General features: G+C 46.3%; 1 protein-coding gene across 1 annotated transcript in view; it reads right to left on the reverse strand.

Moving 5' to 3' along the window:
* The window catches only part of ATP9A (ATPase phospholipid transporting 9A), a 128,005-nt gene that overhangs the window by 62,462 nt on the left and 52,281 nt on the right, over positions 1 to 13,262 (reverse strand). Inside the window, exons 5-9 of the mRNA XM_028125226.2 lie at positions 12,209 to 12,267; positions 10,868 to 10,919; positions 8,892 to 8,986; positions 5,434 to 5,514; positions 4,566 to 4,641 (exon numbers count right to left, since the gene is read on the reverse strand). Coding sequence (XP_027981027.2) covers positions 4,566 to 4,641; positions 5,434 to 5,514; positions 8,892 to 8,986; positions 10,868 to 10,919; positions 12,209 to 12,267 — 363 coding nt within the window. The remainder of the gene's footprint in view (positions 1 to 4,565; positions 4,642 to 5,433; positions 5,515 to 8,891; positions 8,987 to 10,867; positions 10,920 to 12,208; positions 12,268 to 13,262) is intronic.

Consider the following 13,262-nt stretch of genomic DNA (forward strand, 5'->3'; position numbering starts at 1 on the left):
GCCACTGCAGCTCCAGGACCTAGCAACAGGGTGTGGCAGCATCACATAGAGACGCTCAAGAAAAAAAAAATTTTTGCCGGGGGGGGGGGGGGGGGTGTCTGGCTGGCTCAGTCAGATCAAGAGCATGCAACTCTTGATCTAAGGGTCATGAGTTCGAGCCTCACTTTGGGAAGTAGATTACACTTAAAATGAAATTTTAAAAATTCTTTACAAAATTTTTCAAAAAAATAAAGTTTTTTGTGTTGTTGTTTTTTTGCTGCATGGAAAGAAGCAGGCAGGGGAGAAGAAAATCACCAGAATAAACACCAGACAGACACGTGGATGTGAATTTATTACTAAAATGTTAATATTGTGGGCGCCTGGGTGGCTCAGTTGGTTAAGCGACTGCCTTCGGCTCAGGTCATGATCCCGGAGTCCCAGGATCGGGTCCCGCATCGGGCTCCCTGCTTGGCAGGGAGTCTGCTTCTCCCTCTGACCCTCTCCCCTCTCATGCTCTCTCTCTATCTCATTCTCTCTCTCAAATAAATAAATAAAATCTTAAAAAAATAAAATAAAATAAAATGTTAATATTGTTAAAACAAATGCCTAACCAAACGACTCAAAGCTATCAGGGATCAATGCAGCTGTCACCCTTGGGGCGCCTGGGTGGCTCAGCTGGTTAAGCATCTGCCTTCTGCTCTGGTCATGATCTTGGGGTCCCGAGATAGAGCCCCACCCGGCCCTGCCCACATGCATCCAGCTCCCTACCCAACAGGGAGCCTGCTTCTCTGCCCCCCTTGCCCCTCCCGCATCGTGTTCGCTCTCACTAGCTCTGCTCTCTCTAATAAATAATCTTTTTTAAAAAGGTAGCTGTGGGGGGGACTGGAAGGCAGCTGGGGGACCTCTGGGGGGCTGACAAAACCCTGATTACTGATCAGAGCACTGGTGCTATGTTTGGGATTTGGTTACTTTCCGTATACGTGCTTTCGGTAAAACGGAAGAAGAAACAGAAGGACACCTGCCTGCAAGGAATGACGTGTGTACCATTCACGTTACAGCCTGGTGAAGAGATGTGCACATCCCGGGCGCCCTGAGCTTCCAGCTCTGCGTGTGCCAGATACAGCACAACACGGGGAATTCTACCCCCTCGTGTTCTGATCTCCGTTCACACCCCCATTCCACCTGCTGTTCTCCATCCCAAAGTGTGCGCTTTCTCCTTTCACACACGTCCAGTCCTCACGGGCACTGTGGATAGGCGGCCACACGCACAGACTGAGCACAAGGGTCCGGAGCTTCGGGCTGGAGCCGAGGTAAGGCCCCTCTGCCAGTAAGTTTTCCTAACTTCGCTCCATGAATTCAAATATTTTAATATGAAACTATATAAACACTCCAAGAAAACATCAGTGTATTTTTCTCATTGTCAAGCAGGTAAGATTTTCTCGGCATGGCACAAAAACCAGAAATGTAAAGAAAAAAAAAATCAACAGGTTTGAGGATGTAAAAATTTTAAATTTTTGTGCCAAAATACGAATGAGATCAACTGGGAGACAGTAATTGCAATTAAGATAAGAAACAGAAGAATGCTATTCTTAGGATATAGAGTTCTTAGAAATCACTTTTTTAAATTTTTTTTAAGATTTTATTTATTTAGGGGCACCTGGGTGGCTCAGTCGTTAAATGTCTGCCTTCGGCTCAGGTCCTGATCCCAGGGTCCTGGGATCGAGCCCCGCATCGGGCTCCCTGCTCAACGGGAAGCCCGCTTCTCCCTCTCCCACTCCCCCTGCTTGTGTTCCCTCTCTCTCTCTCTCTAATAAATAAATAACATCTTTTTTAAAAAAAGATGTTATTTATTTGAGAGAGCATGAGCAGGGGGAAGGGGCAAAGGGAGAAGCAGATTCCCTGCTGAGCAGGGAGCCCAGTACAGGACTGGATCCCAGAACCCTGAGATCATGACCAGAGCGGAAGGCAGATGCTTCACCGACTGAGCCACCCAAGTGCCCAAGAAATCATTTTTTAAATGAATCCATCAACCCCCAAAAAAATGGGCATAGGGCATAAACTGGTAATTCACATATACATTTTAAAAATGCAAATGAAAAAATGCAAATGAAGAAAAAACATTGAAAAAAATCTAACTTCACAAATAATTTTTTTTTTTAAGATTTTATTTTTGGGACGCCTGGGTGGCGCAGTCAGCTAAGTATCTGGCTCTTGATTTCGGCTCAGGTCATGATCTCGAGGTTGTGATCGAGCCCCCACATCTAGCTCTGCGCTCAGTCAGAGTCTATTTGGGATTCTCTCTCTCTCTCCCTCTGCCCGCCGCCCTCCGCGCCCCCCCCCGCTTCTCTCAAACAAATAAATAAAAATCTTAAAAAAAAAAAAGAGAAAAAGATTTTTTTTAAATAATCTCTGTACCCAACATGGGGCTCAAACCCACAACCCCAAGATCAAGAGTCACATGTTCCACCACCTGAGCCAGCCAGGCACCCCCACAAATAACTTTTAAAAGGCAAATCAGTAAGTTAGATATTTATTCAACGGCTATCAAATGGGCAGAAATTAAAAAGTCAAACAGAAGACAGTGTTAGCTAGGATGTACATATAAGGTCAGATTATCAGGAGTGTGATTTAGAAGAAGAGGAAGTTTGCGGGGTCAACCGAAATGTAAAATGTATATGCCCTTTGCCCTAGGAATTCCGTTTCTATGGAAATGTGGATAACATCAATATTTAGAATTTCTATCTGGAACAACCAAACAAAGCACATCAAAGACAAAAACAAAAGACAAACAATAAACTTGGAAAAGAGATTTGCGTCACATACGAGATGACAGTTTGATATTCTCTCTGCTATGAAGCACGCTTACAAGTCAATAAGAAAAACAGAAAGTAGATCGACCAAAACGTTAAGAAATGTCTTATGTGTAGAAAGATGTTTCCTCTATTCACAGTGAAATAAACAAAACGATAACAAGATACCCTCTACCACCAGACAAGAACGGTAACACTATGAAACTCCTGCACATCAAATACACCATAAAATTGTTTCAAAAACCAGAAATGGAGAGCTCTCACAAACGAATAAGAGAAAGAGAAAAAACAGCTAGTGGGTATAAAAAGTAAGGAACAAAGGAAGAGACCAGACAGACCACAAGGAAAGCCAACCTTCCAGGCAATCTAGGAAATGCAAATCGAAACACACTCCTTATTTTTCTGTGAAATTATTAAATATTAAAAGGAATAATTACTTGTTAATAAATGACTTCAAAGGGGAGAAAAACTGGGAGGGAAGAGTAACCAGTTCTGAGAGACGTGGGTGGACACGTGGCAGGGGAGAGGCTGGAGGGGAAGGGCTGCTGCAGGGGCTGGTGGGTGTGGCCGTGGCTGTGGGCGTGGCCTCGGATGTGGGCGTGACCACAGTGTGGCAGGCAGTGCGTCCTGACCCGTGCAGAAACTTAAGGACCCATTTCCTTTTTTTTTTTTTTTTTAAAGATTTTATTTATTTATTTGACCGAGAGACACAGCGAGAGAGGGAACACAAGCAGGGGGAGTGGGAGAGGGAAAACAGGCTTCCCGTGGAGCAGAGAGCCCGACGTGGGGCTCCACCCCACTACCCTGAGACCGTGACCTGAGCCGAAGGCAGACGCCTAACGACTGAGCCACCCAGGCGCCCCTTAAGGACCCATTTCTCACTTCTTTAGTCATGAGGAGGAACTGAGAGACATTCCAGATTAGGCTGCAAATACGGGCAGGGAATGGAAACGGAAAAATGGCAGGAGACCTAAAGGAAGCGATCCTGTCTGTCCGTTTGCATTAAGTGTTTCACCTGTGGACGGTAAGCAAGGCGGCCATGCGTTTAGTTTGTGCTGGTCTGTGCTGGCCATTCCCTTTCCTAGCCACAGAGTATCCTGAGCACCTGTTGTACTAAAGAGCCACAGAGCAGCATCAAGCACAAGAAAACAGGTTGGTAGGAGGGGTCAGTGAAATGGGTAATGCACGTAAAGGGCTTGACGAGGTGCCGGACAGCCTGGTGGCATCCCACTGCTACCAACACTGCTACCGCAGACACTGCTCAGCCCCTGGAACCTCTTCGGGTCCGTTTCACCCCAGGGTTCAAAAAGTAAAAGACACCAATTTCCACATCGTCTCAGTGTTTTAAACACCAAGACCCTCCAACTCAGGCCCACGGCCCTTTCCTGCGCACCCGGGGGCGGGGGGGGGGGGGCGCAAGACTGGCAGGACTGGCTTGGCAGCCCCCACAGACACAACTTCCGGCCAGAACATCCAGGCTGGCCCAATTTCTGGGAGAGATTAGAATGTCAATCTCAGGTGGCAATTAAGGGCTATTCCCAGAGTGGACGCTGCCGAAAAGCACACCGGCCAGAGCAACTTCTCTTAAAGACGTCCACAAGCGTCCGAGGGGCAATCAGATGTCAGCAAAATTCCCTGGAGGGGCAGAAGCAAGTGGAAAACACCATATGACCGACGGCTAATTTTCCTAACTGACAGATGATTATTCTAATTATACAAAAGGATTTTCTTTCCTTTTCAAATTGCTAACACATTCCTCAGAAAGGGAGCCCTTACCCGACGCAATGACAGTACCAGCCCAGAGCGTGTTCTCTATGCTCAAGCTCTCGCTGATCGGAGGGTCGCTGTCTTCCTGCAAAAGACCAACAGACACGCATTTATCCACCAAGGTTCTGGCAGAATCCACAGGCTGTCTCCAGCCTGCTCTTCCCAAGACAGGAAGAGAGGATGACCCCTATTTGGAAGCCCCCAGTTCAGCCAGGAGAGAAGGGACAAGCTCCTAAGCTACCGTCCTTGGTGTGGTTTTCATTCCCAGGGCCATTCATGAAAAGACTGGTTTGTGATTGAAGAAGGACAGGCTTCTAATACTGAAGACATGTCTTACAAGGCAAGAGCTAAAATGCAGATGCAAATCAAACAAAAACAGCCCTTTGCTGGCCAGTCCTATGGCTTCTAGAAAGAGACCAGGAATTTAATGTGGGTTCTATAAATCTACTGTCCCAGATTCTTCAAATAATTGACATCCAAATTTAATTTCTAGCCTGAATAGTTGGGAAGTGGCTTAAAAATTGTTAACAATGCCAGCCGGGACTTGTGTGAGTAGAAGAGGTCGTGAACGTGTCCAAATGGGACAGAAAGAGTATCTGCCTTCACATCACAGAGTTCCCGTTAATTCTAACACCACTCGGCTCTACGCTGTCAGGTAATTCAAGCTGTTCAGAGGCCGGGAGAAAATACCCGCTGTGCCAACCTCATTGAGAAACACTATGTCAGCTTTCAAGGTGGGGCTTCTTAGGGGAACCTCACCCCTCCCTGGAGCAAAGCTATCCCCTGACAAAGACTTGTCAACACTTCTCTGTAGGTCTCTGTCACTAGCATGTGCTCTCGGTAAGGCACGATCGCACAGTCAGCTAAGCCTACTTACTCTGGTAAAAGTTCCCACAAAGTTGTGAATGTCGATATTTGGCTCTTCTGCATAGACGTATGATCGAATCTGAAGGAGATCCTGTTCAACAGAGGTAACATTTTGGAGTTAAAACAAAGTTCATGATTAAAAAGATTTTGGGAGGCCCCCACAATTTTTCAAAAGCAACTCTATCTCCCAAACAGCAAGCAGGCTCTCAAAAGTATAGGGCAGGTGGAAGAAAAAGAAGAAAAAATTTTCTATTAAGTAAGTTTAGGAATCACTCCACATGCTAACCCACGACACCCTGCAGACCCCACAGTGAAGATGCCTGTTTATCTGTGTTCACCCCATGTTTCCCAAACTGGCTGACGGCCGAGGTCCCCTTTCTGCTCCACTGCAGTGACCAAGAGCTGGTAGTACCAATGAAGATCTGGGCTCCGTCAACAAGTGGTTACTGGGCCCTACTCTGTGTAAAGCCCTGGAAAAGGCAGAGGGGTAAAAAGCAAAAAATACACCTGATGCCCATTAGGATGGCTACCATCAAAAAAGTATTGGCGAGGAGATGGAGAAACTGGAACACTTGTGCACTGTTGGTAGGAATGTAAAATGGTGCAGCCACCGTGGAAAACAGCATGGCAGTCCCTCGAAAACTTGCACATAGAATTACCGTATGATTAGCAGCCACTCACTGGGAACTGAAAGCAGGGTCTCAAAGATATTGTACAGCCATGTACATAAAAGGATTATTCACAATCACCGAAAGATGGCAACAACCCACATGTCCATCACGGATAAATGGATAAACAAAATGGGAGATATCCATACAATGGAATATTGCCCAGTCTTACAAAGGAAGGGAAATCTGACCCAGCCTACCACATGGATGAGCCTTCAGGACACTACGCTAAGTGAAATAAACAGGTCACAAAAGGACAGATCCTGTATGATTCCACTTAGATCAGGTCCCTAGAGCAGTCAAATTCACAGAGACAGAAAGTACAGTGGTGGGTGCCAGGGGCTGGGCAATGGGAAATTGTTGTTTGATGGGTACAGGGTTTCTGTTTTGCATGATGAAGAGCTCCGGAGATGGACGGTGGTGATGGTTGCACAACGTAAATGTGCTTAACACCACTGAACTGTACATTTTTAAAATGATAACATGGTACATTTGATCCGTATTTTACCACAATAAAAAAATTGGAAAAAAAAAATCTCCAATCAGGTGGCCAGGCAAATTCAGACAATACCCCTTGGCTACAGGGACCTAGAGGAGGGGTAGAGGCTACTGGCTGCAGCGTCGGACTCTTGATTTCGGCTCAGGTCGTGATCTCAGGGTCGTGAGATGGACAGCCCCACATGGGGCTCTGCGCTCAGCGTGGAGTCTGCTTGAGGAGTCTCTCTCCCTCTGCCCCCTCCTCCCTGCTCTCTTTCTCAAATAAATAAATAAATCTCAAAAAAAAAAAAAAAGACCTCGAGATACATTCAAAGTAGACAAGAGCAAAAGTTGCAGAATCACAAATACAGTGTGATCTCATATATGTATAAGCTCCCCCCCACCAACAAGTTCACAGTTGTGCATTTGTAGGAAAGTGTGCTGGCAGAGGTCTGGAAAGATCACTACGGACTTTACACGGAGGGAAGCAGGTAAGGTCTGTGGCAGAGGCCATGAGCAAGACTTTTTATTTCTTCCTCCAAGGCCTTCCATACAATTTATTTATACTTTTTTTTTTAACAAGAATATATTCAGGTAATGCCCAGGTCATCCTTTCATACAGTTCTTCTGCTCAGTTGCTGCTCCCCACTCAGATCCCTCCGGCCCAGTAAGGAAGAGTTTCCTGACAACAAAAAAGAGTGGCATCTCCTCCTTCTCTGGAGCCCAGCCCAGGCCTGGGCCAGATGGGGGCTGGGCGGGGGGGGTGGGGGGGGGCAACATGAGTGTTTATTAAACTGACACCTCCAAAGCACACATCGACAAATGCAACTCTGCGCAGCAGACAGGGAAGCACCTTCATGATTCTAGGCTCTTCTAGACTGTCTCTTAAAGAGAGTCCTTCAAATCATTTTGAGGATCAGAAAGCTTCCCTTGGAGAAATCTTACCAGGGAGTTAAAATGCGTCACCCAGAAAAATCAGAACCCTCTCATTAGATGAACCCCATAGCGGGGGCAGGACAGTGCCTCCTAAGGATTCCTAGGGGCTCCCAACCATCGTTAGAAACTCACTGCTCTATATACGAAAACAATGAATCGTGGATCACTACATCAAAAACTAATGATGTATTGTATGGTGACTAACATAATAAAATAAAATTTAAAAAATACTCACTGCTCTAGAATTCTGGTTTAAAAATTAATACTAATAACGGTGCTATTTCACTTGTCACTGACCATGAAAAATCATTAGGGCAGGGGGCACATTTACTGGTATATTAACATGGAACATTCTCCTGCCCACTCCTTCCTCACAGAACACGGTTAAGGAACAGCATCAATCCACATGACCACAAGCCCAGGAAAAGCTTTCATGTTCTTCCTAATCCTTTCAGACCACTGTTGGGGCATGTTGGTCTCTGGGCATTTAAATTATGTTTTGTGACTTTGTAACCTAGTCCATGGGCCACATCCAATCCACGTGGCTCATGCTTAAACTTACTCTCTGGCTCCCTGCCCCCCCTCTCTTTACAGATCATGGCCTGAGTGATGTGGGGCTAATGGGGAAGTGTGGGGCCCTGCAGACCCTTGAGAGCCTACTGGTCCTAACTCCTTAGGCCACCCCGAGAGAGGGTCTGTGTGCTGTTCCTCACACTGTTCCACGCATGGGGTATTCATTCAGTAGTGAACATACCAGGCAGAACTCTGCTCTCGGAGACACTGCCTTGAAGTGAGTCGGGTGGGAAGGCAAGCAAAAGGTGGTCAGAAAATGCCTCTCAGATAAGGAGATCTAGGCACAAAACCCAGGAGGTATTCAGGAGAGGCCCAGCCAGGCAGCCCCTGGGGTACAAACTGTCCCTGGGGGAGGAAACGGCAAGGACAAACGCTGGCACACAGAGGATGCCTGATCAGGAGGGAGAGGGCACGGGCAGGCAGGTCACCCAGGCTGAGGTCGGGCTTCAGGCAGGGACACGGATCACACGGGCCTTGAGGACAACAGCAAGGGCTGCAGTGTGGGTTCTCAGTAACCAGAAGCCTCGGGAGACCCTGAGCAGAGGAACGATATACCTGCCTTACCTTCTAGCTTTATGCGAGGCACCTGGTTGAGGCTTCTTAAGATTCTGAGCTTCCCTCCAAAGAGCCCCGCTCCCACTTCACTCGGCCATGTGACTTGAAACCACAGGTGCTGGGGGGGTTGCCCAGGACCCCATCCTGTCAGCCCTCATTCACACCTGACATCCCACATCTGGCATCTGAGGGCCTCTGAGTTCGAGGGCCTGATAAGGACACCGTGGCCAGTCTGTGTTTCTGCAGGAGAGCTACTCACGGCCGCAGTGGGGAGCCTCTGCGTGCAGGCCACAGGGAGCCGCAGCTTCCAGTCTGTCTCGCCGTCCAGCTGATCTGTCCGCAGGAAGCAAGACCCTATGGAAGGAAGGTGGGCACTGTCTATTCGCTTTCGATTCAAGGATCCTTCCCCTGGCAGCTCTCAGTAGTTCCTGCTGTGGCCTTTGTAAAAATCCAATTAGTGGCCCACAACCAAAAGGGAAAACAAATACCCCATTTCCCACTTCCTCTGTAAGCTCTTGGGTTGGAAGATCTGGATTCAAATCCTCACTCCAGGGACACCTGGGTGGCTCAGTCAGTTAAGCATCTGCCTTCAGCTCAGGTCATGTTCCCAGGGTCCTAGGATCGAGTCCCACATCGGGCTCCCTGCTTCTCCCTCTCCCTCTGCCTGCAGTTCTCTCTGCTTGTGCTCACTCTCTGACAAATAGAGAAATAAATTTAAAAAAAACAAAAACAAATCCTCACTCCATCATCTGTTCACAGTAGAAACCTAGGCCAGTTTCTTGACTTTGCTAAACACCAGCAGGCCCTATCTGTGAAATGGGAGGAACACAGAGCTCAGGAGCTTGCTTGTGAAGATTTGGGGTGCTAGAACCCCCAGCATGGTGGCTGGCACAGGGCAGCTAGCATTCAAGGCCATTCTGGGCAGGAGATATGGACACCTTATCAGGAACCAGACTCCTAGATTTAAGACTAGCTACCCCACTTACTAGCTGCATGTCCTTGGTAGTTACTTACCCTTTCTGAGCCTTGGTTTCCCTGAGTGTAAAAACGAACAGAATAGCACCAGGGTTGCGGACTCTACAGTTGACCCTGGCTGACTGCTCAAAATGCAGGAAGTGCTACCAGAGCATGTGCTCGTTACCTGCTTGCACATGGATGCCTATTTCTGTCCAACGTGCAAGCCCAGCAATGAGTCAGCTGTAGATTTCATCAGACCCAGAATGCACTGAATTCACGGACACCACAGCTAAGACCTCTGGGCACTATTAAGGAAAAGCATGTCTAATCTTCGGGGGGGGGGGAGTATTGCGAGGGAAGCATTTCAGGGACTCTAATCCATGACACTCTATCTTCACAGATAAGGACACAAGAACCAACTGAGGACAAAGCTGGAGATTTTAAAAGAAGACTTTTAATCTGGTGCCTTCCACTCCATCTCTGGGTAATGTATTTTTAGTATAAAATTTCATCTACAACTTTTATTTGATTCATAATAAAATAGGTTGCAGCAACCTTGAAGTACTCTAAATGCGAACTTTTTCAGATGTTCAGAGATTTGACTGTGCCTGTACACAAGCGAAAAACAGCCTTGTTTCCTCAAAACAGCTTAAATAACAAAAAAGAAAGGAGGAGGAGATCAGAGTCAACAGATGGGGTGGGCAGCCACTGGTGTCAGCCACACCGGGAAAGAACTGGGAATGAGCAGGGTCTTGTAAGAGCCTGGAGCAGCTCGCTCAGGCCTAAGTGGGCTGTGATAATAAATAAATTCATGGGTGAGGGTAGGCATGACCTCACCACTCGTGAGCGAAGGGCCAAGAAGGCCACCTACCTCTCTCCCTGGCTTCTCTTACGGTCACACATATCTCCTGCTATTTGCTAAGAGAGAGGATTTCTGCGTGCTTCTATTTGTGAAGCACGCTTCCTGATCCCGCCAAGTCCTGAAGTTGAGCCCAACAGCAGCTCAGAAAGGAAAATCAGAGCCGCTGCCTGTGGACCAGTCAGCTGGGACTCAGCCTGGGCCCAACTAACTGTATCTTTGTGATGATCAAAATCTATTGACCTGCAAGGACCGAAAACATTTTTTGTTTTAAGACTGCTCTACAAAAGAGATGTTTTTGATTTGCCTCCGTGGCTCCAAAATGATCATCTACTTCTGTTCCATTTTCAAATGATTATTTTGCCAAATTACCACTGAAAGGTTAATGGTTATTTTCAAAATTGATCCCAGATGTTTACCGTTTTTTTCTGATGTCCTCAGGAAGATCATGTCAGCAGGGACCCGCTGGTTCTGTGTAATGAAAAGAAAGACTGTTACCGTGAACAGCCATGTGTGGGGTTTCTGTCCCCCCCCACCAGCCCCCTCAGTGGGGAGGGGGTGTCCCCCTCCGAAACCCACAGCCTCATTTACGTTTCTGCCTTTGTCAGAGACAGATCTGGGGATTTATTTTGTTTTGAATCTGAAAAATCTTGCACGCTGCTGTTACTTCACTAATCCCCTATTGAAATCTTATCTCGGAAAGAGAGCTTCTAGTTTTCTGGAGAAACCAACCATTACCTCCTGAAATTCCAGCCAGAAGGGCCCCGGCTGAAAGCCGGCTACCCTAGCTGGCTTTCTTCCAGGCGGTCTGCTGAAACTAAAGACACACACACACTCGCTCACGCTTTCTGCTCCTACCAATTTTCTGGCTTGATGTTTGACTTTGAGTGGAATTTTAATAAGGAAGTCAAGTAGTAAGAAGCAACAAAAGCCATTCACAAGAAAAAAAAAACGACGTAAGCCAACAGCAGCCCTCATTTAATTATGAACACAGAAGTATCTAACAACATAAAGCGTTTGTGTGGTTCTTCTGAGCTACCACCCAGAAGAGCTTCCCTTCACCTCAAATCGACTTTGAGTTCTTAGATTTAATCCTTTTAAAAGAGCATAGTTCACTTCCTACAGAAACAAGCTACAATACAATCCTTTTCTAATCAAATATTATTCCAAGCCTCTCCAGGGCCACCCCCAAAACCCACGACCTTCCAAACAGACAGCAAAAGGAGACAGGAGTGTTTGCTGAAGTCACAAACGTATGAATGGTGCTATTTTTAAAAATGCATTATTGGCCCTTTTTACTATTCTCATATTACATTTCATTCCTGCTCCCCACAAAATGACAGAAAAGCACAATGTTTAAGTCAAAAAATGCAAGCTAAAATCACTTGAAACAGTAAATGACAAATATTTTTATGTGCTTATGCAGCAAGCTGACTTCGAGGAAAGACTTTATGGTAGTTTTTTTTTTTTTAAAGGCACCAAAATAAACACATCAAATAGGAAATCGAAACTTGGTTTTGTAAGCAGAATTTTTGGCTAACCAGCATACATAAACCTTGAAAAAGTATTCTACGTGGGTGTCTCATGGCAAAGAAATTTTCCTCCCTAGGCAAAGGTTTAGGAGAGAATCCCAAAAAGCCTACATTCAGTTAGTCTACCAGATATACAAATTACATGTTAGGATTTATGAATTAGTGGCAATGACTTCCCATTTACACACTCACACAACAACCGGTCACAAACTGCGGGATCCCACCCACCTTTTCAACGATGATAAGATCTCCAACCTGGATGTTGGAGCTCTTCACCTTCACTGTCCCTGCAAAGAAAGAGGTCCAAGATACATCATGTATGAATGCATTTCAATTCTTCATGCCTTTGTAGAGTGCCCACGAGCCTGCAAAGTCAATACAGTCCTCCCAGAAGTATGTCCCTCCCCGGCCCAGCCAACCTCACCAGCATCACCTGCCTCTCCAGGAAGAGATTCACCTGCTGCAGGAACTGCTCCAAGAACATATCCCCACCTCTTAGAGTCCTAGAATAACTCACCCCAGCACATAAGGCCTTCTGTCTTAACGGCACCTTAGATGCTTTTCTAAATTGGTATCGTGAGATTCATTCAACCTCAAAACAAAAGAAAACAAAAAACAACACAGAAAAGGGGAAGAAAATTAAGAATCAGATCCATGGACAGAAAGTCAACTTTTTTTTTTTTTTTTAAGATTTATTTGCGAGAGAGAGAGAGAAAAGGCACATGAGTGGAGGGAGAGGCAGAGGGAGAGAATCTCAAGCAGACTCCCTGCTGAGCACAGAGCCCTATGTGGGGCTCAATCTCACAACCCTGAGATCATGACCTGAGCTGAAATCACAAGATCATGCTTACTTAACCGACAGAGCTACCCAGACGCCCCCCAGAAGGTCAACTCTTAATTTTCAACACCACTGAAAATAGAGAAGTCATCCTAAAATGACTGATTTTTTAAAAAATTTGCAATTGCTGGGGCCCCTGGGTGGCTCCGTTGGTTAAGCGTCTGCCTTTGGCTCGGGTCATGATCCCAGGGTCCTGGGATCGAGTCCCGCATTGGGCTCCCTGCTCAGTGGAGAGTCTGCTTCTCCCTCTGCCTCTCCCTCTGCCTCTCATTTGTGCTCTCTCAAATAAATATATAAAATCTTTTAAAAATCTGCGATTGCTACATATTTTGTTTATGCAATTATGACCAGACTATACAACTTTAGCTGGATGTCTATCTGGAGAAACAGTAGCAGCTACTATTAAACACAAACCTGCACTAAGCTGTATAGATGCTGATACAG

This window comes from Eumetopias jubatus, unplaced genomic scaffold (genome assembly GCF_037043125.1).
Source record: "Eumetopias jubatus isolate StellerSeaLion01/CBP00866 unplaced genomic scaffold, mEumJub1_p1.0 scaffold_9, whole genome shotgun sequence".
NCBI lineage: Eukaryota > Metazoa > Chordata > Mammalia > Carnivora > Otariidae > Eumetopias > Eumetopias jubatus.